At 43.6% G+C, this 27,651-nt stretch overlaps 1 protein-coding gene across 1 annotated transcript in view; it reads right to left on the bottom strand.

Annotated features, from left to right (window-relative positions):
- Positions 1–288: 288 nt before the first annotated feature.
- Positions 289–27,651, bottom strand: part of CARD11 (caspase recruitment domain family member 11) — an 87,945-nt gene continuing 60,582 nt past the window's right edge. The window contains exons 16-24 of the mRNA XM_075565977.1: positions 25,553–25,679; positions 24,922–25,162; positions 23,663–23,759; positions 20,830–20,925; positions 19,159–19,276; positions 16,827–17,006; positions 13,971–14,095; positions 6,018–6,133; positions 289–3,571 (exon numbers count right to left, since the gene is read on the bottom strand). Coding sequence (XP_075422092.1) covers positions 3,367–3,571; positions 6,018–6,133; positions 13,971–14,095; positions 16,827–17,006; positions 19,159–19,276; positions 20,830–20,925; positions 23,663–23,759; positions 24,922–25,162; positions 25,553–25,679 — 1,305 coding nt within the window. The 3' untranslated portion in view covers positions 289–3,366. The remainder of the gene's footprint in view (positions 3,572–6,017; positions 6,134–13,970; positions 14,096–16,826; positions 17,007–19,158; positions 19,277–20,829; positions 20,926–23,662; positions 23,760–24,921; positions 25,163–25,552; positions 25,680–27,651) is intronic.

Here is a 27,651-nt window from a genome sequence, read left to right as displayed (position 1 = left end):
GGGAGAGCAGGAGGGCCGCGCCGTGAGGGGGGAGGAGCCTGGAGTTTGCTGCTGAGCAGCAGGGCCGCGCTTCCTCCGCGGCGCACGGTGAGGGTGATGGTGCGGCTGGGGATGTTGCGGAGCGTGGGGATTTGGGTGAGGTGGGGAGGGGGGAGAGAGTGAGGGGCACCGGGAGAGTGAGGGGCACCAGGAGAGGAGGGGCACCGGGAGAGGAGGGGGGGGGGTGTGGAAGGTGAGCTGCGGTCCAACTGACGGGGGAGAGTGTGTGTCCCTGTGTGTGTGTGTCCCTGTGTGTCCTTTGGCCCGTCACTCCGCCTCAGGCCAATGAGAGGTGTGCGGGGGCGGACCAAGGGACCAATGAGATTTCCCCTAGGGACACCGGACATCCAGGCAGGCAGGCTGGCATGCATGCATGCAGGCAGGCAGGCAAACATACAGTGCTTTCACTAATATAGTATAAGATGAAAAATGTATACAATACACTAACTCTTGGGAAAGGTGAAGCTTTTCGAAGAGATGTTTCCCAACCTCTATATGGCGAAATAGCAACAGATCCAAAGCGCACACTTTCTCAAGGTGCATGTTAAAAAACTGAGAATATACACACAGTGTAAAACTATAATAGACATCTAAATGAAAAATCCAAAATGCTATGAATTTCCCACTCACAGGGTTTATGCAAAAAATCAAGCGTTTTTCTCACACACGTGGACTCCTGCAGAATGTTAGGTCTTTCACTGAAGTGGGACTATGGCTCCCAAGTTATGTGTAGGAGAGACAGGGGAGGACAGAGTGCAAATAACGTTTTCTAAGTTAAAGATGCAGGTAAGGCTTAGTCCATAGAGACTGAAGCCGTGCGGAGGCGCCCTGAGGCTGAGGGAAAGCGGTGCTTTCCCTGGCCTTAGAGCGCGCGCCGTCCGTGGGCGTGTCTGGGGGGCGGGCCAGTGACGTCACGGAGCTGGTTCGCCCTCATTGGGCGAACCGCTCACGTGACCGGCCCTGCGCTCCGGCGAGCTCAAAAACGAAAGATTTCTTAAGACACACGCTTCCGCAGGCGTGCGGAAGCGTGCGCGAGCCCCTGCTAAAGCCACTCTCATTGCGGCTGAAGGGGCTCACTGCCGAGCAGCAGCGCGCCTCAGCGCCTAAGCGCTGACCATGCCCGAGGCCTTAGAGCAGTGAAAAAATGGGCTTACGTGCTCCCAGGTAATAAAAGTATATAGACCACTCAGGGTCTGAAGACTGGCCGTCCGGAGAAGCCACTGCTACGGGCGCCGGCTTCTCTTGTCCCCCAGTCTCGGAGCGCTGCTTCGCTTCCTGCGATGTGCTGTCCCCAAGGGAGACAGGACGAGTCTCACGTGAGTAGGAAATTCATAGCTTTTTGGATTTTTTCATTTAGATTTTTCTGTTTTTTCACATGCACAGTGAGAAAGTTTGTGCTTTGGATCTGTTGGCTATTTATTTAAAACTGCAGTGTGCAGGTGAGTAAATGTTCTCCTGCTTTAAACATGTTGCTATTTAAAACGTCATGATCTTCTGATTCCCCCCCACCCCCCGTGTGCTACATATTCTATTTATCAAAGTTCCTAATATTTAAAAAAAGACCCCAACACTCTAAAAACAAAACATCAATAAAAACATGTTAATATGTACGGTATAATTATGGCATCTTACTCAAATGAATCAAGATTGTTTAAGCATGTATACATCCAAGGGCACAATTAACATTGTACAAACTTCAATTCAAGCGAGTTGATGTTCACACATTATTTATTGGGACTAATGGCTTATTGTTATATTAAATAAAGACAAAGGTCATACAATTTGCATAGTGATCTGCAGATTTTAACCAGAAGATTATCAGACTAGTAAAAGGTTTCGGTTAGACCAGTGGTTTCCAATCTTTTTTTTGGTTAAGGAACACTAATTATATTGTGAAATTCTGCGGAGCCCCGACCCTAATAGCGTGTCTGAGATCAGATGCATTGTAAGGAACCCCAACCTTCTCTAATAGCGCGTCTGAGATCAGATGCATTGTAAGGAACCCCAACCCTCTCTAATAGCCCGTCTGAGATCAGATGCATTGTAAGGAACCCCAACCCTCTCTAATAGCACGTCTGAGATCAGATGCATTGTAAGGAACCCCAACCCTCTCTAATAGTGCGTCTGAGATCAGATGCATTGTATATTCTGCTGTATTTGGTACAATTTTCAAATGACCTAAAAATTGTAGGGAACCCTTTAGGGATGTCCGCGGAAACCCTGTTTGAAAAACACTGAGTTAGACAATAGTGAAAAACTTCCCCTTGAAAAAGTGATCAGCATTGCTCAGATTTAATATCCTCTACAGCAGGTAGCATGTAAGGAATGATGATATATTGGTCATGCCCTTTAATGAATTACCCCCTTTAGTCTTTGAAAAAAAAACCCACAAAAGAATCTCATTATCTTGAAAGAACACTGGTATTATGAGATACATAAAGATTTGTCTGCAGACAATTAAAGCAAACTGATACCCTTTTCAATAATATGCGATAGTGAAGATTTGGCATTACTACACTGGAAGTCCCATTCAAGTCAATAGGATTTTCCATGCAGTAATTAATCCCTGTGCTAACCTGAATGTCCTTTAGTGGATATGCAGTATTAGGGGGAACACCTCTTTTACATCCAGTATCATTAGCATTAACGGCTGGAAACAAAATAACCATACATTATTTAAGGAGTAGCACTAGGTTAATGTAAGATTAATTATAATGCTTGGTCACTGAAGCAAATAACCGAACGTTAATTTAGGTTAAATAGGCTAACTGAGCTTATTGCATCTGGCCCAATGTAAGATATGAGAACTGTATTACAATATCCATTAGACTTGCAACAGACTACTATTTGTCACATGAAATCTATAAAAACAATCCATTATTTTTACATAAAGGACCATGAAAACAGCATGCAAAATTACTGCAAGAAGCTTAATAGTTTGTGACATAGTTCGGAAAAATCCAGAACAAAACATTTAAGACAGGGGCGAGATCAGAAAACATTCAGGAGTAGAGAGCCACAAGCTTATTGTAATGTCATTTTAGATACATTTAAAGACTGCAATATTATTATATTTCATTATTTTGCAACATTTCTGGCATCAGTACCATACAGTATATATTTACATGACCTTAACTTACAAGTGACTTCCAGTGTGAAGACTTGCACTTAGCCGCCTTAGCAACTAGTATGAAATTATCATGGGCAACCCGACCAAGGACCTCTTCAAGGCCCTCCCCTGGGCACCAGTTGACAAGCCTTAATGTAAGTGATCAGGTTCTGTCTCTCTATATTCATTCGTTAAATGGGATTTAAATATGTGTCATTTTACAACTGATCCTCATCTATCCACACGGTTTTCCGCTGTTCCTCTGCAATTTTTTCCTTGATTGTCCGTATCAGGTCCTCGGGGCTGTTCCAGGCATCCACCTCTACAGAGGCATAGAGGCAAGGGAGCGCCTCCAGCTCCTTTTCCTTCTGACGACTGGTACGTAGGAATTCTTCCTCATTCTCCGGCTTGGGTAGCAGCCGCCTGCAATGAGAAAAGGATGTATGTATATATACACACACATACACACATACACACATACACACATACACACATACACACATACACACATACACACATACACACATACACACATACACACATACACACACACACACACACACACACACACATACACATACACATACACACATACACACATACACACATACACACATACACACATACACACATACACACATACACACATATACTGTGAAAGAAAGGTGGTGAAGTTGTGGATGGGAGGTACATAAACCCTGCATTTGGAAATTATACCTATCCCTACTAAGGGTTAAAGGCCAGGGAGGGTTTTTCAAAAGACGCCAGGTGCAGATCACCTGGCCTTAATTAACAGAGTGTAAGAAAGGGCAGGCTGGATCAGTTCTCCCCTCCCCCCCCAGCTAAGAGAGCTGGATGCTACAGACAGGCACTGGCCTGCAACAGGTATTGCTTTATGATATTTGTTTTATATGTTTTATTGTTCGGTAAGGGTCCAACTTCCATAATGACCGCCCGAGTGGGCTCCCTCCGTGCAAATGAAGAATTTAACAGCTAATTACCTATTCACTAAACTCCAATACCTGTCAATTTCGGGCAGAAAATATTGACAATTTTGATCCCATTAGGCTAATCTTGCCTATGTATATAATAGCCGCTAGAAATAGGCAAGATAAGACCAGCCCACCTAGAATGGAAAAATACCTAATATTAACAATGTTGAACGCATTAATATATTAATCCTTCAGAAACCCAAGAGGCCACATAGTTATCCCATGACCAGTTAGCAACTTCGGCTACTAAAGTCTTACATTAGCAAATATGGCTGTAATGCTTTTTGTGTGTTATTTGTGTTGTATTTGTGGGGTGTTTATGTTGTATGTTAGCTCAGTTGGTGACAGAAGGCATGACTTTTGCAATGAATTTGTAGTCTAAGGCCGAGCTACTGCTTTTTTGGTGTATGCAAATTAGATTGAATGACTCAACCTACTTATGAATACGTCATTCTTAGTACATAGGGCAGAATTCCCCACAAATATTTTTTGGGAAACCCAATATTTTATTATTCAATATCGACCTTCAGTAAATCTAAGCCAATTAATTTTGGATATTCACAACCCACATAACTAGGAAGAATGGCAATATATACCAATAAACATTGCCAAGAGCGGTATGCACTCAGCAATGAAAATATACCGTTAAATTCATGCGAGTGCCTACTTTGCGACTTTCAACAAATGTGGGGTTTTAACAGCATCTTTAGCAAAGCTGAGCAGATATAGAAAAGTCACAAGTAAACTTTTGCAACATTTTGAACGTTTTTTTAATGTTAAAAAGAAAGCAATGAGACGAAAGCTTTCTCAGCTCTTCAAATGTCTTAAGTAACTTTGCACATCTCTGCCTGTGCCTTAAAACGCACTAGTTAGCAGAGAGAGTCGGAACAAGATGGAAGCTCGGATGTGAGTGGTACCTCTACATACAGGTGTAGCCAGCCTTAATGGGTATCCTAATTGCTCCCCTGCCGACAGTGAGAAACTCTGTGGGGGGAGGTCCTATTCGGCAGATCGGAACCCACGCTGGCAGCCACGGTTATACTGTCCCCCCGAGCTCCCACGTTCTGCTTTGCTGCCAGCGACTCCGAGGACAGCAACGCTACGATAAGTCATACTTTTTGTCTCTCTTCCTCTACCGATATAATTAGATTATGGATAGAAGTAGCGCCACCTTTAGGTCAGACACGCCATGCCATGTTATTTGAAGTTAAGGCAACGTTGGGCTAAATTAACTTGCCGTTAAGCCTATGCCAATGAGATATACAATGGCCGTTGCTTTGTGGATATGCTTTACTTCAGGGAAAATAACATCCATTACTGTTTTAGGTAACGGGATGTTAGGAGCCCTGATTTAACAGAGCTCTGTGTATCTGGCCCTTAAAGTGCAAATCTAATTTAATCCACCAAACCCACATTAGGCTAAAGGATTCAACGAACTGGCACTGTAACTCTGTAACTCTGTAACTCTGTAACTCTGTAACTCTGTAACTCTGTAACTCTGTTTCCAAAAGTTCCAGAGAAACCCTTGGATTAAAAATGAAGCGTGAACAGGTACAGCGTGTGAATTATGAGTATTTACCTTTAGTGGTTTAACACTTTTGCTAAACTAAAGTACTTTTGCCAGCTGTGGCATTAACTAAATGCTCGTTATGAATTGTGTTACGTTGCTTTTCTCAGCATGTAAGCTGAGAAGCATAAAGCCTGAACAATTCCACAGTAACTGCAGAATAAGTTTTCAGATAATAACATGAAATGGTCTAACTACCACGGAACTTGAACTTTGAAAACACCGCCGATTAACACGGTGGGGGCAGCTTCACACGGTGTTAATCTGGCAATCAGAAGACAAAATGTTTCAAGGGATAAAAACACATTACCTGAACCTCTTGATGTTTTTCTCAGAAATTCGAATAAAAAGAACGATGGGGAAGATTTTTGCTTTGATTAAATCCTTTGTGCAGCCGAGTTCAGCTTCAAGTAAACAGTGCTTATTCTAAAAATTAACAAATAAAGGCATACAGTAGTTAATATGTTAATTGTATTAGTCATATTTCTTCAAATTTTATACATTTAGGCGGCGGGACCACAAGGGATTTAATAAAAGCTTGCTATAAGATGAATTGAGGTTGTGCTATACTGTAGGACCGCTTCTTGGTGTGGTTTATATGTGACCACCAAAAGGTACCCTGTCGCTTGTCTCTTTCTGTCTATATTCAAGATCACTTCTTGGTATTCTGGTAACTTTGTGGATTTGCTGGTCTACAATTCTGTGTTTATATCCACGGTTTATGAAATTCGATCTCAAGGCTGTAATCCGCTGGCCTCTGTCTGCTGTCAGAGTATATCCGGTTGTATCATATGGCTTGACTGTAGAGGGTTGCATGCTTAGTGTGTGTGGGGTGGAAGCTGTTGTCCCTCAAATAGCTGGCTCTGTCTGAAGGTTTGCGCTATACAGAAGGCTGTAGTTGGTTGTTCTTTATAGTAATGGTGGTGTCTAGGAAATATACTTTGTCTGGGGAATGGGTGAGTTTGAGGTTGATGGTCGGGTGGAACGTATTGAAGTTCTCATAGAACTGTATGAGGTCCTGTTCACCAGAGGTCCAAATCAGGAGGATGTCATCGATGTACCAAAGGTATGTAACGGGCTTCAAGTGACCAGTGGAAAGAGTCACTTTCCAGTTTTGCACAGAACAGATTGGCATACTGTGGCGCCGTCCGAGTGCCCATAGCGGTCCCGGTTGTCTGGCGGCATGTGTCATTTCCAAATGTGAAGTAGTTATGGTTCAGAATAAATTCGATGCATTTAGTCACTGTCTCTGTGAGTGGCTTGTGCGGTCCCAGGAAGTATCTGCAGGCTGAAATCCCATCTTTGTGGGGGATGTTAGTGTAAAGTGACTCTACATCCATGGTTTCTATTAGTGTTCCTGTTGGGAGGGGGCCAATGGGATTAAGTTTGTTTAGCCGGTCAGTGGTGTCTGGGATATAGCTGGGTGTGTTCCTGACAAGTGGTTTTAGAATGCCTTTCACCCAGCCAGAAATATTCTCAGTCACTGTGCCAGATCCAGAGATAATAGGGCGCCCAGGGATGCCCTCTTTGTGAATTTTAGGGAGCATGTAGAATGTGCCAGGTTTTGGGTTAACTGTTATCAGGTCCAGAATATATATATATATTCTGGACCTGATAACAGTTAACCCAAAACCTGGCACATTCTACATGCTCCCTAAAATTCACAAAGAGGGCATCCCTGGGCGCCCTATTATCTCTGGATATACACATACACAGAAAAAAAAACCTCTAAAAAGCACTCAGACAAATTATGCAAAATAATAATACTGTAGTAATTTATTAAATCAAAATAAGATGAAAAACAAAAAACAGCTGACTGAAACCCTGCCTGACTGAACAAAATAAATTTAAATAGGACAACCCCAAGAAAAACTAAACTACCATAAAAAAACAAACCATAATATGATCAAAACCTCAAAACATGTAACCACTATGGGGACAAAGTACCCATAGTGATCCACAACCGGCCGGTCGTATAAAGGAGATAATGAACAAAAAAACAATAAAGGAAAATAAATAATAAACCTCTGAAGAAAATAAATAAACAGAAAATGGTAGAATATATCAGGCATACTATACTAGTGTAAGGGGCACTTTATTAGGAAGACCTAGGGACCCATGAAGATGCCTTAGCGGGCGAAACGCGTTGGTGATACCTTCATGCTGCTGGCCCTGCCTGCTGGCACTTTATTTGGACATTTCATTTGCTGTGAATACCCCTGGATGTAACTTTTACTTTGTGATCGTGGCTACGTCTATCCAGGACTTTCTTGTCATCACAGTCATACAGGAGCTGAGTATCTTCATATACCATTACTAACTTGCAGTCATTATACTGCTTTCAATTATATGGGTCTCTCTCCTTTATATGTCATCTTTGATATCTGTGTTTGGGTCACTGAAGTACCTTTCAAATAATGTTTTTGCTGTCATGTACTATATTTATAGTTTCATGCCCTTAGGTCTTCCTAATACAGTGCCCCTTACACTAGTATAGTATGCCTGATATATTCTACCATTTCCTGTTTATTTATTTTCTTCAGAGGTTTATTATTTATTTTCCTTTATTGTTTTTTTGTTCATTATCTCCTTTATACGACCGGCCGGTTGTGGATCACTATGGGTACTTTGTCCCCATAGTGGTTACATGTTTTGAGGTTTTGATCATATTATGGTTTGTTTTTATTATGGTAGTTTAGTTTTTCTTGGGGTTGTCCTATTTAAATTTATTTTGTTCAGTCAGGCAGGGTTTCAGTCAGCTGTTTTTTGTTTTTCATCTTATTTTGATTGAATAAATTACTATTATTATTTTGCATAATTTGTCTGAGTGCTTTTTAGAGGTTTCTTTTTCTGTGTTTCTATATCTATTTTATTCCTTTAGCACCGCCTAGCAGATAATTTTTCTGTTATTTTTTCAGTTACTTTTCTGTTAAAAATAGGTTTAGACATTGCATTAATTTTTTGGTTGCTGATGCGGTATTGTTAATATATATATATATTCATTCATTGTAACATCGCCGGAAGAAGAGATCAGTGTATCTCGAAAGCTCGCACAAATAAAAGCATTTCGTTAGCCACAGAACGGTATCATCTATTTATTTTTTGATTATATATATATACACAGTGTTCGACAAACCTATACATCTGCTCGCCCCGGGCGAGTGGATTTAACCCCCGGGCGAGTAAATATTGGCCCAAGCAGCACACGTTTGGTACTAGGTGGCGAGTAGATTTTTTGGTGATTTGTCAACCACTGTATATACATATATATAAAAAACCATAATACTGAGTTAAGTTATGGTGAGTAAAAAAAGTGACAAAAACCCTCCACATATTTACATATATATATATATATATACAGGTGTCCTGCCTATTTTGCTGTGATGTCAGCTGAAATATGGGAGAAGTGGCCAGTCTGTAATCCTGCTGGCTTTCTTGCCATAATCTTTAAGTAAGTGTCTATATTTTGCCTGTTATTTGTACATTATTGTGTGTTCACCTTTATCAAGGAATAAAATCACTTTATTATATCTTAAGTCTCGTCCCAGTTCAAACCCAGGTATATATATATTTATATATAGTTTTGGTGTAAATTACAACCTGTCACAAGCTACCGTGACAAGCTTGTAATTAACGGCGGGGTTGCAGTCCTGCCTAAGACATGCAGATGAGCATACAGTTATATTTGCATATATATATATATATATATATATTAACAGAGCAGATGGCACACAAATAAAGATGAAGACAGGTGCTAGTCCCATATAGACAAGTATAATCAAAGGCTCCTTACCAGGCAGACCATAGAGTCCAGAGAATCCAAAGTACACGCAGCAAGGAAGAGACAGCACACTTGGTAATGATGAAAAAATTGTATTGAATAGCAGGCACAATCACCGACGTTTGGTCCTAGGGACAGGACCTTTATCAAGGGAGTGCACTATGTAACTATATATGTATATATATATATGTATATATATATATATATATATATATATATATATATATATATATATGTATATATATATATATGTATATATATATGTATATATATATATGTATATAGGACCTGATAACAGCTAACCCAAAACATGGCACATTCTACATGCTCCCTAAAATTCACAAAGAGGGTAACCCTGAGTGCCCTATTCCCTGTATTATATACAATAGGAAAGGTGCATTTTTTATTGACAAGACTGATTACAAATATTATGAAGACTTTCCAATATGTCCACTGAGAAAGACCTGGTAAGGAACACATATTTAAACCTCTCCCTGATATTTATCCGATTTTATCTGAACACCTGTAAAATGTATTGCTCAGAAATACAAACTGAAAAACTTCTGCTAATAATTTTTTTTACTCGCCATAAACTATCTTGGTTCTGGGTGTAGCCACTTCCAGCTTCACGTTGCAAAACCAGTAGCCAACCTCACACTAATGAGACCCAAAAGGTCAAAATAGCTGCCTGTGATTAGGTTTATGGGCTCTGCACTTCTTTAAGCCAAGGCTGTGCTGAAACGCTGTGTAATATGGCAGGCATAATCTTATAGGACAAGAAGCAAAAGGCGACACACTGAGTCCTCATTGGCATGTCATTTCCCAGAATCCCTGGCTGCAGTGGAAGCACTGTATGCTAAGCGATAATGGGGAAAGGCAGGGTTTAAGACCTGTCTGAGACATGTGACTGTGCTCACAAGTGGTATTTTTATTTGCTAATGTAGCCAGGCTGTAAAATGGCTGCAGTCATCTCTCCTGCTGACAGTAAGGCCTGGTAAGTTATGGGCATGCCAGCAGTAATCATGGAGGTTTGCCCTCACACCCTGGTGAGGTGCCCTATGTATGGATGGGAGTGGTCACAGGCTCTGACTCCCTGGTTGGTGATGTCAGAGTTGTGTCAGCCCCCAGAGAATACATAAGGCACAGCACTGATCAAAAGTTAGGTTGTAGTTAGTGGTAGAGGAGTTCAGAGTTGATATACGCTGCAGGAATAATGAGACTGTGACCAGGGACCTGGCGCAGAGTAGATATCCCTACGGGGAGAGGGAATCCCTAATCAAGGAGAAATATACCTTTCAGAGGGAAGCTACTGGATATAATGTGTGGCTAAATACACCCGTGTGTAGGGCAGATAGCCACATCCAGCAATAAAGATGACTCTGATAAAAGATACCCTCGTGTGTAAGTGTGGAGTAATTACGCAGGGGGCTGCACCACAGAGGAGTTCCTCACCAGGACCATCCACAAGCTCAAGCTGGGATCCTGATGAGGTGGAGGCGCTGCACTGGATCTAGGTAGGACTCACGCACACTACCTCAGCTGCCTGTCTGGATTGGCAATCCCCACACACCATCATGCGGGAGACTCAGGAGTCCTGTTGCCAACAGGTGCACCACCAGACATCACACTGTAATGGGGACTGGTTAGACCACAGGGGCCAATATGAGATTGGGTGGGTCAGGCCAGTCCAGAAAATCCGTTACATTTGGAGGCGCTGCTGAGAGAGACCTGTCAACAGGACAGGCTTTTGCTAGGTCACTTGGAAACAGGGAGTGTCTGCTGCCACTTTGTGCTGCGTTGGGACGGACCTAGGGGTAGTCAGGGGGCTGATGGAGTTTGTCAGTTCGCAGGGACGACCTAGGGGCCTGAAAGGAGTTGGGGGTTTGGAGCCGGGCTATAGCTGTCCTAGTCACCTTGAGGTAGTGCTAGTTGGTAGGATGCCTAAAGGGATAGCCTGTTAACGTGGCCAGGAATCCTGGAGAGGGTCTGCGCTAGGCTGACCAAGATAGGTAGACGCCCCAGTACTGCATGGAAGCCCCAGAGTACTCTAGCCCATTCCAGACCACTTACCGTAGGGAGCACAGACTGGGAGGAAGGAGATACAGCAGACACAGAGAGAGTGAGCCTAGCCTGAGGTAGTGCATACACGAGTCCAGCCTACATTAGGTACACATGGTGGTGCATCAGGGAAATCTTTATTGTGCCGGTGTGGTGGCTGCCCCGCAGAGAGGAGCCCCATGTACAATACTATTAAGTACAGCGAGGAAATGGCGACCGCAAGAATGGAGGATCCGAGCGGTGCGGATAGTCCAAGATGGCGGATGGAGGTTAATGGAGAGAGCGCACATGGCGTGTGTGCGGTTGAAGAGCAAGTTGCTACTGAAACGTCTTTCACGAGCCTGTTGTGGAGTGGCGCGAAAGCTGTGGCCGCGCCGTTTTGGTCCTGATTAGGATCGCAGGGTGCTACCCTGGAGGACAGTATTGAGGACATTGTGATTGGGGCTGATGGAAATGAATTCCAAAATGGCGGTTCCCGCTTCCCCGGGAGACCGCGTGGGCCGAGTGCAGAGGATTCTGCAAATGCAAAACTTACAGGGAGTTGGCCAGGAGTGGCGCCAACAAGAGAACCCCGCCCTGATGGGGGCGTATGGCGCGAAAGCTGCGGCCGCACCCTCATGGACAGTGACTCACTCAGCCCCAGTGCTGGGTCACCCGATAAATCTATGGGACCTCCCCCTAATCTCAACCAGGGGGAGTGGTTTCCAATTATGCCCCGTGGGCATGAATCCAGCGGAGCAAGGAGCTGGTGAGCCAACGGTGCTGTTACCAAAAGTAGTTCCTGCAGCTGGTGTTGTATGCGGGAAAGAAGGGTATTTTGCACGCAAGGCAGCTGCAAGAAATCGGCTGGGATTGGCGCCAAAGGAAGAACCCCACCCTGTTGGGGGTAATGGCGCGAAATCGGAGGCCGCGCCCCCCAGGACTGTGAAAAGTTCAGCCCCTGTGCCGGGGCATCGATTAACTTGTGGGACCCTCCCCAAATATTCACCAGGGGGAGGGGTCTCTATCTCTGCCAGGCAAGACCCGAGTTGTCTGAGGGAGGGGCTGGATGTGAGCTTCCTGTCCCACAGTTACGAGGAGCTGGTGAACAGGAGAGACCACTGTGCAAAGTGTCTCCCGTAACCAGTACTACCAAGAGCGAGATGGACATATATCCCTATTCCTTGCCAGGAGGCTTCCTGGTAGTCAAGGCTGGGGACAAAGAGACATTGCGGTGCCTGTGCACGCAGTGCAGGTTACCCGGCGGAGAAGCTAGCACCACAGCAAGGTGTCCCCAATGTGGCATCCACTACCTAGGGGCCAGGCAGCCCTCGTACCAGGGCAGACTGAGGAGGCGGGAGCGGACACAGCCATGCTGACGGCTGAAACCCCGCGTGCGGCCAGCTCCGAACCAGTTGATCCCGGAGAATGGGGATCGCTCCTAATGATCGCAACGGAGCCTAGAGAGAAAGGGGTCTACAACCGCGGTGAGAACCCGGAACCTCACCGTCGGTCCCCTGAAGTGCCACTACTAGCGTCGGAGTCTGCTTCATTGGACGAGGAGCAGGCAAGCCCGACATCAGTGGTGATGCGCCTACCGGCGGACCACTACAGCGGTGCTGCAAAAGAACCAGCACTTACCTGTGTCGCAGCGGAGCGGAGTCTCGAGGTGCCGAGATCGCCTGTGTGGAGACAACCAGAGCGGCGGAGTCCCACGGCCGTGGTGACTTACAGCGCGGAAGGAGGAGAAGATCCCATCCCGAGCCGACGGAGCGGTGAGATACATCCTTACCCTCCCCAGGCGCCGGTGGTGGCAACGGCGGAAGAAGGCCTAGCCCAGGCCCGAGCGGAGCGGAGAGCAGAACCATCACTTCCGGCGGCGGATGTCGTTGTGGAGGAAGAGATCCCGCATGGGGATCCATCGCAAGATGGCGGAGTATCCGGTTCCGGTGATGACGTCACTTCCGGCAGAGGTAACAGAACGACCAGAGAGAGAACCACAACGCCTCGGCGATCGGGCAGTGCTTCCCGATCATCTGTGACAACAAAGAGCTGGCAGAGGAGTTCCTCACCAGGACCATCCACAAGCTCAAGCTGGGATCCTGATGAGGTGGAGGCGCTGCACTGGATCTAGGTAGGACTCACGCACGCTTCCACAGCTGCCTGTCTGGGTTGGCAATCCCCACACACCATCATGCGGGAGACTCAGGAGTCCTGTTGCCAACAGGTGCACCACCAGACATCACACACTGTAATGGGGACTGGTTAGACCACAGGGGCCAATATGAGATTGGGTGGGTCAGGCCAGTCCAGAAAATCCGTTACACTAATAACATTAACACAGTAACACTTCTGTTATTATAACATTGATGCTGCCTTGATTCTGAATGACTCGGTTGCATGCTGTCCTCATCAGAGGTTTGGTCAGCTGCATAATTGCTGTACCTTGGAAGCGACTGCCTCTATATTTGCTGGTGTAATACATTCAACGGTGTTCAAGCTCCGTTCCCTGAAGTGGATAACCGTCTCCCATTTCTGCTTCTTGTGAAACTCTTCCTTTGTTATGATATCTATGAGAATAAATAAATAAATAAAAAAATTGTCAGTATGGCGCCAAAACGCTCATTTTCACTTACATAACGCACAATCCAAATATTTTTTCCAGCTCAGAGATTTTCATTCATTCATTTCACACTGTATTAATTATACAACATACGTTCATAATTAGTGTTATTAAGCAATTACTTACATAAGTTAAAGCAGCAGTTCAAGCTGTTGTGTTTTTTTTTACATTTTTGTTTTAAAATTGCCCTTTAATATGTGCATCAATCCAATCCAAACAATGATATGTAATTAGCTAAATTGCCGATCGATCGACAAACTTTCAGCTCTGGGGTTCACTAAATGACCGTCAGTGCAGCAGAAGAGGACGAAAGATGCAAAGTTCTGTGGGGATGATCATGTGACCAGGCAGTCACTAGATATAATTGGTGCACTGCTAGAGAGAGGGCAGGGCTAAAAAAGGGGTGTGCCAGAGCCTTTTTCAGAAGAGGAAGGGGATGGGACTTTGTAAATTGTTGCTATAGAAACACAAAATGCTTGTTACATTATAATACGTTAACAATGTCATTAAGGGTTGTTTAAAAAAGCAGACGGATGCTAGAAATGAATACAAACCTTTAAATGTGCATCATTTTTATGAAGATTTTTTACATGACGCATCATTGGTTGATTTAAATTATCTTTGACACGTTCCTAATCTGGAATATTCGATTTGATGCAATTTAATTTGCAACTAGTATTAGTAAATATAAAGGATTTTGCCAACCTGTACATCAGGGGAGACCAACGCCAGTCTTCAAGGGCTACCAACAGCTCAGGTTTTCAGGACATCCTTGCTTCAGCACAGGGGGCTCAATCAGTGAATCAGTCATTACCTGTGCGGAAGCAGGGACTGATTGAGACATCTGTGCTGAAGCAGGGACTGATTGAGCCACCGGTGCTGAAGCAGGGACTGATTGAGCAACCTGAGCTGAAGCAGGGATATTCTGAAAAGCGGACCTGTTCGTAGCTCTTGAGGACGAGTTGGTTACCCCTGCTGTACATCCACGCTGTGTAAAGTGTGGCTCGATACATAGCAACTGAACACTAGGACAACACTATTATGTGTCTTTTATGGGTTTCCGCTGAGCCGCGCTAAGCGGACAATTTTGATCCACTTTCCATTGATTTTGTAACGTACAGAAATATTATTTATTTAGTACAGACCATTAACATCTGTATGCAAAGCACCCGCCATTTCTGTGCGCCAAAACAAAAGGGGAAAAATACATCATTTAAACAGCTGCAGCAGATGAAGAAATTAAGTTGAAATTAAGTTTGACATGCTCCAATTTTGTGCCCCAAAAATCCATTGTGACGCCTAATAACGTAATATCTTCTTTAAAAGACTTTTTTTCCCCCCATTCGTTTTTGTGCATATGACAAAATGTATACTGTATAAACTTAATGCAGCAGTCTTAATTGTTTCCATTTCTTCATTATTTTTGAGCACATTGTGAAAAATAGCTTTGTCACTTGTAGCGCATAGAATTAATCTGTATTATTGTTATTACTATCATTAATAATATTATTTATTCATGCATTTAGCTCAATCGAGCTAACACAATGAGGCATTATATTTGTGAGCAATTAAATTCAGGAGCAAATAGGATCATTTCTCAAAGTCTCCTAGCTGCAAAATGGGTGCAAAAATGCAGCTCTATCAAGGAAAAAGCATTCCTCTCAATTCCAATGATAATTTATTCCGTGGCGCAGCTGCACCAAGGCTATCTTTCCCCACAGTTTGTGAGGCTTGCAGCCCTCTTTGCCGCGGCCGCTTGCGATGGCGCAACCACGACTGCGCGGCCCGGCTGGTGGGAGGGTCCTATTACGCAGCATTTATACAGTATCCCCGGCGTCACAGAGCTTTGCGTCCGTGGCACGGTGGAAAGTAAGTCTTGTTACATCCGTACTGTACCTCCATAATACCGAGGCACGGCTTAAGAGTTTCCATAGGATTCAATAGTAATGTTGCAGCAGATTGACTGGCCATGCAACATAACCAGGGACGTTGTTGTCGCCACGTGTGTAAATGTGGGGGTACATACAGAAGTCCGTTAAACCTGGGGTACTAACGTGACGTTACCTGGATAGTTAGTTTTCTTCCATTTAACTGGTATCCACAAAGCAAAATATATGTAAAAACTAACGGCCCTGATTAGGTGTTTAATTAAAGTAAAGGAAGACAAGGCAGGAGAGGAAAAGACTATGCGATAGTTAAATTAGACCTAACTGCGGACTTACACTTATCCGGCCCTGTAACAGACCAGTGTCAGAGTCTGGGTGTGAGTAGCGCCGCCTTTAGCGCTGACCCAACTAACGTTACGTTAAATCCCTGCGGTATCTTTAACGGAGCGCTGGGCATCTGCGCTGTTAGAGGCGCACGCCTCTTCTGCATATCATTAACACTAACGTCCGATAGAGTAACGCACGGGCTGAAAATAGCACTTCTTACATCGTTAGTGAGCATTGACGATCCCCGTTAATGGAATTTATTGCCGCGTTTAGTCATTAATGGAGCTCTGCAGAGGTGCCCTGTGGTGCTGCATTTTTGCACAAGTTTTGCAGCCGGGAGATACTTAGATAAACGACTCACGTGAAGCAATAAGTATCAATAGCAAAATAAGAGAGAGATTACTAAACACGTGTTCTCATCAACCTGTAATAAAACACAAAGAGAATAGATTGGCTCTCTCTCACCTGGCTTACACATGTTAAACTCCAAAGCACTGCCCGAGTTAAGAAGTTTTTGCACCAGGGTTTTGGCCAACATGCACGGCGCAAAGAGAACCGGGCGTCTTTTCTCACAGTGGAAGGGACGCACTAAGCTATAGGGGATCAGGTTGAGACTCTTTTTGATATCGCTATCAGGATCCAGGTCTAAAAAAAAAAAGAAAAGACATGAGAAATGTAAAATTACTGTAACACAGTAATACAGCAACTTTATATCAGTATCATATTTCATATCCACGGCACTTGTTCAACTTTGGGATTAGCTTTTGTCTGTCTTGTGCTGTTTCTTAGTAAATACTTGAATGAAAGGAAATATGTATGTATGTATGTATGTATGTATATCTTTATCTTTTATGATCTCCACTGAAGAAATCAGCTTAGTCTGAAGAAACGCGTAGGGACGTGTTACCATTGCTATTTTAAACAACCAGTGCCGGTTGGGAGAGTGAAGCTAGACTCCGTTCCGGTACATTGGGACTCTTTACTACCAAGGGAACCTGTACCTAAGAGACGGGAGTTGCCGGAGGAACCTCCAGGGTGTAACACCATCTACAGAGGAGTGACGTCAATCCGGAGCATCCCCAGTGGAGCAGCGGTGCCACACAGCGTGTCTAGAGCATGAGTTTCACTCATACAATGCCCATATTGTTTGGATTCTTGTGAGTTTTAAATAGTCTTGTCCATGTTTGATTAAATTTTACTTACGTTATTAAACGAAGATCGGGCGCTTTTTCTTTATTTTTTTCTGATATGTATATCTTTATTTATGTAGCGCCATTAATGTACATAGCGCTACACAGCAGTAATACATGTGACAATCATATAAATAACAAATAATACAGATACCACATAATGGGAAGAAGCGCTTCAGACATAAAAGTAACATCTAGGAAAATGAGTCCCTGCCCCGAAGAGCTTACAATCTAATTGAAGTAATACCTTTTTTTTTATTGGGACTAACAGTAGATATTATAAGACGAGCTTTCCAGAGTTCTCCCCCCCCCCCACCCCTCAGAACAAGTTATACTGATTTACACACAGATTCCAGGACTTTAACACAGATGTGAAAAACCAAGATACCTATCTAAGGCAGGTGATTTAGAGAAGGAGTTGCAGAGAGGTTGGTAAATAAACAGCCAGGGCAGTAAATGGATGAAAGGGATAGGGAGAAGTGTGGAGAGCCTGTAGGACCATATATCTATCAGCAGTGGGAGGGGGGAGGAGTAGCGGGTGGAGGGTGGGAGGGGGTAAGGATTTTAAATTAACAGAAGCAGGGAAGAAATATAAAACGAAAAATAGTGTGTAAGAAACCCCATATCAGCATTAAGTCCTCTTGTTTTAGTGTTAGAGAGCATTATCATTTTGAGTTCAAATGTTTTCCGTTCTGTAGTGCTTTTAAACAATCCATTGAAGATTTGGATTTTTAAGTGATTTATACAGCAAATGAATATATCACTTGTGAGCACATTCACACATCTCAGATGGGTCTGCAACCCTGCCGCTGCCCATTATCTGTCTGAGGTTTGGCGCTTGCCGGAATGCGAGGATGGGAGGTTTGGGGAAGATGTCTTTTAATGCCTCACCTTCTGTCAGCACGGGTTTCAGAACTTTCCCTGTAAGGCCAGGTTGTACGTGGCCACTGGTGGTACAGTATGCGTGTGGTTGTCTCTTTCTTCTTGTATTGGAGCAGGTGTTCTCGTGGGGCTTTAAGTGCAGTTGTGATCACTGTGGCCAAAGTATTTGGCTTGTATCCCTTCTGCGTGAACGATTCAGTCAGGGTTGTGAGGTGTCTGTTTCATGCCAGGCCCCCCTTTCCCCCTCTTTTTCTTATCGTACAACCATAGACCCCAATTGGTATTTCCTACTTATTGTTGCTGCCGAACGGTTTCAAGCACTTGAACGTGATCTCATCTGCCCCCCTGGCCTTGGGAGGCTGTTATATGCATTCAGTGATATTGTTAAAAACAAACAAAACTAACATCTTTTTAGACAGGAAAGGTATACAGGGATATACCAAATAAGTAAACATGGGAAGGATGTTGATCCAGGGAGTAATCTGGTTGCCAATATTTAGCGTCCGGAAGGAATTTATTTTTCCCCTTATGAGATATCATTAGATGATATAACACTGGGGTTTTCTGTTTGCCTTCCTCTGGATCAATATACTGTAAGTACAAATATAGGATAAAGTATCTGTCGTCTACATTTAGCATGGGTTGCACTTGATGGACCTACGTCTTTTTTTCAACCTCATCTACTATGTAACTGTGTAGCCAGGAGTAAGGGGTGAAGTCCATACCGTCCTGCTTATCCAATAAATGCTTCGTAGTCTCGATGCACGGGGAGCGGCAGCTGATGATCCTCACACGCTCGTTGCTGTTCATCCTTTTGAATTTGTTCTCAGATCGACTGACAAACTGAAAGAATAAATATGGATAGTTTAGCTCAGGGGCAGAGTGTTCTTCGAAGATCCATTTCACATTGGGAATTATTGACTGTGAGGTGTAAAAGTCCCCGAAAGTGTAAACCCTCAAAAAGTGACAAGTAGAAGAACTCCTCTAAATATTCAACACTTCATATTTAACATTTAGCAAAACCATTGACATACATACAATACCAGCAACATTTTTTTTTAAATGTGCTACAGCAGGAGAGCTCAACTCCAGTCCTCAAGTCCCGCCAACGGGTCAGGTTTTCAGGATATCCCAGCTTCAGTACAGGTGGCTCAAACAGAGGCTCAGTCGAAGGCTGAGCCTCTGATTGAGCCACCTGTGCTGAAGCAGGGACCGATTGAGCCACCTGTGCTGAAGCAGGGATATCCTGAAAACCTGTCGTGTTGGGGTGAGGAGGGGTCTTGAGGACTGGAGTTGAGCACCCCTGTGCTACAGCATGAAATGAAACAATCTCTTTATACGATATAAAAAGGCGTTTTGGTTTTGCCGACACTAAAAATGGTAGAAAAGCATATATACACTGTAAAAGAAAAGGAATCCAAAAAGAAAGTCAGTAACGCAATGCTGGCGTTTCAGAGGCTGCGTCGCGTGCAGATTCATGGCTAAATACGGTGGGATCTGCTTTCATTTCTGCAACAGACAGCCCGGCTCCCTTCCCCTCTGCTGCCATGTGAATACACACTCTAAATCTCAAGTAACTTTAGCCTCACACTGATACTTTCAGGGTCATAAATTACAGCACAAATAGGGCGTCTTCAGTCTTCGAACAAGCCGAGTATCGATTCGGGGAGTATAAACTTATGTGCCATATGTCACACTGGGGTTTCTTGTTTGCTTCCCTCAATTGTAAATAGAAATAAATACAGGGTAGGTATCTCATCCAGTTGGAATTTGAGCAATTTAGAAGTCAACTTATCACAATACTCCAGCTGCAGAACTGTTAAACGGCAGCGACTGTATTAAAGAGAAGGAATCCTATTGAAAAACCATTGATATATTGTTTTTTTGTTTGTTTGTTTGACAAATCTGGTGGCTTTTTTTCTTTTCTTCTGGAGCTGGGACGCTTTGATAAGAACACCCCATAGGGAGAATTGTGCAGCTAATTCTTCAGTATTTTATTTATTTATATTGAAAAATATCGCTGAAAATCCTATAATAAACGTAATCACTATATAGCAAGGCTCTTATAGGAGAGGATATTTCAGTTATATTTATATGCCAAAGCAGCCATGCAAGCAGTTTTCAGTGGAAAATCCAGCCTGTTGGGATTTTCTGCTAACAATGGCTAGAACAGCCGCTTTGACATACAGAATAAGGCCCTTTGTTCTACGTTAGGGTCTTTGTAATACCAAGTAATTTTACAGTTGAGTTTTCAACATGAATTTTCCGAAAGGTTCAAATGAATACCATGGATTGCATCCTTACGCCCCATGAATGCAATGCAAAGAATCTGATGTACTGTAATTGGCAAATAGCACCGTGCCTTGCAGAGCAATGAAAGAAGTTAAGGCGATCACCTGCAGGAGTTGTCCAAACAGAAGGCTCGCTCTGGACAGCCGAGGGCTGCTCCTGGGATCACTCTGCACGCAGGTGTCTTCTGGCTGGAGGGAATTCTTCATCATGTAAATAGCAGAGGAGTTTTAATATAGATAAAAGGTCTGATTATCCCACAGGGACACTACTCACAAACTTCACAGGACACAAGAAGGTTAATCTGGGGCAGGAGGAACGATTGTAGACAGCAGCCTCAGCAATAGGGCTCAGAGTTACAGAACAAGACATGTACTGTACATGACAGGGAACAGGGAATACTAATTGTTAATAAAACTACACCTTCAATATAGGAACCATATTACCAAAAAAAGGCATCATGGACAAAAGTAGAGAAGAGCTACATTAAATAATGACTAACACAATAGGAACATAGAAATTGATTCTCCTAGTCACTAGGAAACCTCACAACCTATTAGATCCTTTGGTTACTTTCATATTTAGGAAAGCCTTCTGTCTAGCTCAAGCATTGTTGAGCTCCCTTCCTGTATTTGCCTCTACCACCTCTGTTGGGAGACTGTACCATGAATCCACTACCCTTTCCATGGAGTAGCACTTCCTCAAATTAGCTCCCCCCCCCCACTTTCAGAGCCTGACCTCTGGTTCTAGCACTTCTTTTCCTCTGACATCCCATTATGTGTTGTTTAGTTAGCCTACTGAGTGGAGTAGGCTTTTCTTTTGTTTTGTTACTGTGCCTTAAAGGGACAGCCTTCCTCTACAGTATTACTTGTTTAAGTCTGGACAAAAGAATGTGAATTACTAACAAACCGTGTCTGTTTCTCACTGATCGGTCATCCTGCCGCAAAATGTAAATAAAGTTGGGGTGTTGAATGTCCATTGTAAGAGATTGTGATCCCATAACTAAGGGTGATTTTTGATCAGGGAGTGGATATATTGTCTACTTTGCAGGTACATGTACAAGATATTAGATTTATCCTTCAATACTGATCAAAATATTTGACTCTCTCTAAATGTACATCTATTAGATCTCGCACCTGTCTTAAACCTATTGTTTTTGCAGAAGTGAAAATGAAGGGTTAGTTACTAAAAGGTTAGTATTTAGTTATATTAGGATTCCTATTAGCAGTTCTCCATAAATATGAATGAAACTGGTAAAATAAATATTTTTCACAGCTTGTAAAATGTGGCTCTAAAACTCAGTCATCTGCATAGAGAATCAGAGATATCGTGTTAAATAATATTATTATTTTGGGTATAGCAGGACCTCCAGCAAGATGTTGGGTTGTATACTGTAGGACAGAGGAGCTCAACACTAGTCATTAACCACCCCCCCCCCCCCCAACAGTTCAGGTTTTCAGGATATCCCAGCTTCAGCACAGGTGGATCAAACAGATGCTCAGTCTTCAACTGAGCCACTGATTGAGCCACATGTGCTGAAGCACGGCCTGATTGAGCCACCTGTGCTGAAGCACGGACTGATTGAGCCACCTGTGCTGAAGCACGGACTGATTGAGCCACCTGTGCTGAAGCAGGGATAGCCAGAAAATCTGACCTTTGTTTTGGGGAGGGGCTTGAAGACTGGAGTTGAGCACCCTTGCTGTAGGAAGTGGTATTAGCAGCAGAAGGAGATGGGTAGGGGGGGGGGGTGATGCCACTTTATAGATCATTGGTGGGACCTCACTCAGTGTAGTGTGTTCATTTCTGGAGACCGTATCTCCGGAAGGACATAAATAAACCGGAGACTGTGCAATAAAGGGATACTAACATGGTGCGCAATATACAGCATAAGACGTGTCGGGAAAGACTACAGGCCGTTAAAATGTACAGCTCAGAGGTTAGAAGCGAACAGAACTTTGAAAAACAGAATGGGTTTCAACAAAGTATAGGAGGGAAGCATATGTCAGAGAGAGAAGCGCTAGAACAAGAGGTCCCGCTCTGACGCTGGAAGGGGGCAGCTAAGTGGAAATACGAGGAAGCACTTGTGTACTGAAAGGGTGGGGGATTCCTGGAATTGCTTCCTAAAAGAGGTGGTAGGGGCTAATACCCTATTTAACGTGTTTTGTGCATTAACTTGCGTTAACAGGCGTAATAACTTAGGCTACATATATAGATTTTTTTAAAGCACTCTCAGGTAGCAAATCACTCTCGTGTTCTACGTCCACTGCAAATGCTATTTGGAGATAAAATATTAAAGGAGCAATCCAAGCTGTTTTTTTTAATTTTCTTATTCCCCCCCCCCATAGGTTTGAAGCAGGGGGTCTCTGGAGCTGAACCCCGTTAATTTCTGTTCCGGAGACCCCCTGCTTCCAGAGATACAGACCTCAGAAGGGGGTACAAGCATCTCCTGCATCACATGAGCCAATAGGAAGCCGCAGCAGATGACGTCACGGCTTCCAATTGGCTCGCAGGACTCGGGAGGTCAAACTCGCTATCACGTGAACCCTGGTAGCCGAGCTGCAGTGGTTACTATCGCCCCTACAGAGAGGTCTGTACCTCCGGAAGTAGGGGGTCCCCCAGAGCGGAAATTAATGGGGTCCAGCTCGGGAGACCCCCTGCTCCAATCCTATGTAAAAAAAAGTGGGGGGAAAAACCTGCTTGCATTGCTGCTTTAATAGTAATGTAGTACAGTGGGAAATAGAAGCACGTTAAGGAATGGAGAGGGAGAAAGCGGCTAACTAAGTTAATGCCACAAACCAGGGGAAAGAAACAAGGACCTTTACAGTACCAGAGATAAAGGGCAAATAATTGTCATTAGTGTGCAAATTGAGTAGACCAACACCTAAATTACAGTAAAGAGTACAGAATGAGTGACTAGAAAGACGGCAGGAAAACACTTACCCGCGGAGCGCGCAGGGTGTTACTTGGAATCTCGGTTTCATCCTTGCTGCCCCTGTGCATTAATTTCTGCAGCTTGACTAAAAACAATTGCTGAGCCCTGCAAAAAAAATATATCTCAGTGGAAAAGATACAGGAAGCCACACGAACAATATACAGTATGTAACCCCTGATACTGTATACAAAGCCTGTAAAAACAAGCGCTTCGTAACCAGTATTATCATGCTTTTGCTGTTTTATCAGCTGATAATTGAGCGTCATTTCTAATGCAATGTATTTGTATTACTGATATAGTGTTGATATCCAAATACTTCCTTCTAATATACCACTTGGATTGTAAGATATTTAGGTTAGAAATGTTCTCGGATGGCGTAAGGGGGCCTCCCCGCTGCGGAGGAGAAGCCATGGAAGAAGGCAGCAGGAGAGGTAAGTCTCCAGGCTTGTGGGGGGATGACACGTGGATGGAGGAGGAAGACGGTGGAACTCCCCCCTCACCCCACCCCTCCTGCAGAGGCTGATCCCCCTGAGTATCATCTCAGCCATTCCAAATGCTATCGGGGGCCATGGGTTGGCAACCCAGCCCTAGAGCTTCCAGGGATGACAACATGCTAAATGACATAAGGCTGAAACATTAGAGCGGGATGTCATTTCTCTACAGATGAGTTTGGATAACCTGGAAGCATGGGCAGGTAAATGTTAGACTGGGTTTAACCCTTTGAGTGGCAGAGGGGCTATGGCACCAGGGTTCCACAGCCCATCTGACATCACGACCACAACATCACTGACGGGAATGGAAGAGGAGAACTTCTCTTCTGTTCCCCTCCTCCCCTGGAAAATGAGCTGGCACTCCAGACTTCATGACACGGTGGCTACATCACGCTGCACTTAAAGAGTTAATACAGACATAAGTAAGATTATGCATTGTGGGGAGCAACACTAAGCATGCTAATGTACCTACAAACTTAGGTCAATCCTTCATGGAGAAGGTTTTAGGAGTGCTAGTACATACATAGCAGGTTTAGCAATAGTGCTCAATGTCAGGCAGTAGCTGCAAAGGCTACCAAGATAATATTATACATAATACAGGGTATAGATGGAAAGGCATAGAGCATAATTTTACCCCTGTGATGAGGAAAGACTATCCAAAGTAGTGTTGTTCACATTAGAAGCACAGAACTAAAGAGAATTGCGATAGACACAATAACAAATTGTAAAATGAACACCTGGAGAAAATATGTACAATGCTCTGATAGTGCACACACCTGCTGTAGCTAGGAATCGTGCCAGTCTCCAGATTTCTGTCTGTAAATGGATCGACTCTGGCGCACAACCACTCATACTTTCCCTGATACATTGTGTCAAGCACATGCACAATCTCATCGCAGCGCACAGACAGTGAGCAACTGTCCAACTGGCTTGAAATATTCAGATTTAGACGGATGTGAAATGAGTCGCCTGACACAATTTGCCCTTCTTCCAGCTCCACCATTAGTTTCTTGTAACCTGCAAAGAAAAAATGCAAGGAATTCATGAAGGGAAAGAAAATGAGATCATTATTTTCTCCACATTATTAGATGGGGGAAGAGAGGAGAAGAGAGGGGCGGTCGGCAAGGGGCAGAGAGAGAGTGAAAGGAGGGGGAGAGACTGAGATGGGAAAGGGAATGACATGGGAGAGGAAGACATGGGGGTATAGAGAGTGACTCTAGATAAGTGTCACTACCTGCTCCACCCCTGACCTCCAATCCCCCATACAAGCAGCAAGTGGGAATCAGAGGTTACGGGTGGGAGGAAGTGCCAGACTCCGAATGTGAAGCAGAGACAGGGCTTGGTTCGTTTCTGCCTCGAATTCGGGGACACACACACTCTTTTGCTTGAAAGTATAGTTTTAATTACCTTCTTGGTTTGATTTATAGTGCACTGTGACTGGTCCTTTACATCTCTGTATTGTCCAGTGAGCTTCTTCCTTGGTACATGTGTCCAATGGAACACTCAGTTTTTTTCCTTTAATACATCCATCCAACTGCAGGCACATGGAAAGTAAGTATGCATGCAGAGTAACAAGGGAACGTAATGACTTGAGAGTAACTTAACATAATAACTTGACAGAAGCCCCTCCTCCTCCCCTCCCCGACGATGCTCAATAGCGAAGAGTCTCGAGCATCAAAGAAAGTCGGCATTTATTGGTAAGCGGATGTTTCCGTCCTTCTCTTGGACTTTTCTCTTGATACAGTAAGTAAGCAGAGTAGAGCTTCCACCCAAATAACCTAACGCTGCACGAAAACGTCCTCGCCAACCTCTGGCGCTGCCTAGCCACCAAAAGGTCCCTCCCCAGAGACGTCTTTTAGAAGTCTGTGTAACCTCGGCACCACATGTAGAAGGCAAGGTTCGGGCACTCGGTCTTCAATATAACAAGTTTATTTCAGCAAAACAAATCCAACGTTTCGACTGGAAATATGCAGGCTCTCGCCTTGACAAAGACTGCATTTGCAGTCGAAACGTTGGATTTGCTTTGCTGAAATAAACTTGTTATATCAGGTGATTACATATGTAATAAACGTGTTACCCTCTCTCTCCCATCCCTCTAAATTAATTATTTTTATTATCCATGGCTATTTTTAGAAAAATGATATATATATATATATATATATATATATATTATTTTTTTTAATTTTCTATTAATATTTAGGATATTTTATGAAAGAAGTGTGTGTATGTATAGTCTCCTGCTCTTGTATACTAGTTATGATTAATTACTTTATAATATCTAAAACCTGTGCAAACCACCCACCATCCTTGTTTTAATTTTGATACATTTCCGTTATATTTGTAAACTGTTTTGATTTGAATATCATCATCTTCAGCCCTTGGCGTCTCAATACTGGATGAAGGCTTCCCCAATGGTATTGCAACCTCTCTTCTCCATGTTGCTCCAGCACATTTTATGGTTTCATCCCATCTTAATTTTGGTCGTCGTCCTGGTCTTTTAATAGCCCTTGGAATCCAGTCAACTACCATCTTTATGCAACGATGGTAATTTCTTTTTGTGATATGTCCGGCCCACTGCCATTTTAGTTCCTTCACCCGCGTGAAAAGTGCAGCATGTGACAAGCGCAAATAAAATACTTGTATAACCAATATAAAATGACCAAATAATAAGAGATCTTAATATACACAAAATGTAAAGGGACTAAACATGCGTGAATAAATTTACATCATGGATCCCTGATAAAGCTCTTCCAAGAGTGAAACGCGTCGGGTGTTTCCTTCACTAACAAGACTGCTTTGAGTGCAGTATCTGAGTAGCTGATTTTCCTGTTATTTGCGCCTTTTGGCAAACAGACATTCTCCACGCCTGTTGCCTCCCACATCCGTACCATCACCGGACTGCGCAGGCCTGCGATAAACAGGTGGGCTGACGGAGAGAGAGGACAGTAAGAGGATTCAGCGTTCCCCTGCAACTCTGCACAGTTCTATCTGCGTTTGACCTAATGTCTTGTTGTAAGTGCATTAATCTTTCGCCCTGTTTTTGTGTTAAATTGTATTGCACTATTTTTGCCTTCTTTTTCCCATATAATCCTTGCTTGCACCCAGCCATTGGCTCAAGGACTGCCATCACCTGCAGTTTGCTTTCCATTGATCAACTTTTCTCCCTTAACATGTGAGTGGGTCTTCCCCTTTATATATGTTTTCACTTTTTAACCATGCTCGTGTTTTTTTTGCATTTTGTGTGTCCATTACACATGCTCTAGTGATCTTGCACTTCGTTTCCTTACTGCACCCGTATGATGATATTGCAGACTTTTTGTTTAGTTTCGAACCCATTCTTTCTTTTTAATGTCTCTTAGGGTAATACTCAGCATACATCTCTTCATATGTCTATGAGTACTCTGAAGCCTCTGAATTATCTTCCCATTTAGGGTCCAAGTTTCACATCCGTATGTGAGCATGGGCAGAATACACTAATCCTCTTGATCAGTGATTGGGTGATCGAA

This window comes from Ascaphus truei, chromosome 11 (genome assembly GCF_040206685.1).
Source record: "Ascaphus truei isolate aAscTru1 chromosome 11, aAscTru1.hap1, whole genome shotgun sequence".
In the NCBI taxonomy this organism is placed as follows: Eukaryota; Metazoa; Chordata; class Amphibia; order Anura; family Ascaphidae; genus Ascaphus; species Ascaphus truei.
The sequence above is the reverse complement of the archived record's forward strand: the minus strand, read 5'-3'. Positions and strand labels throughout refer to the sequence as shown.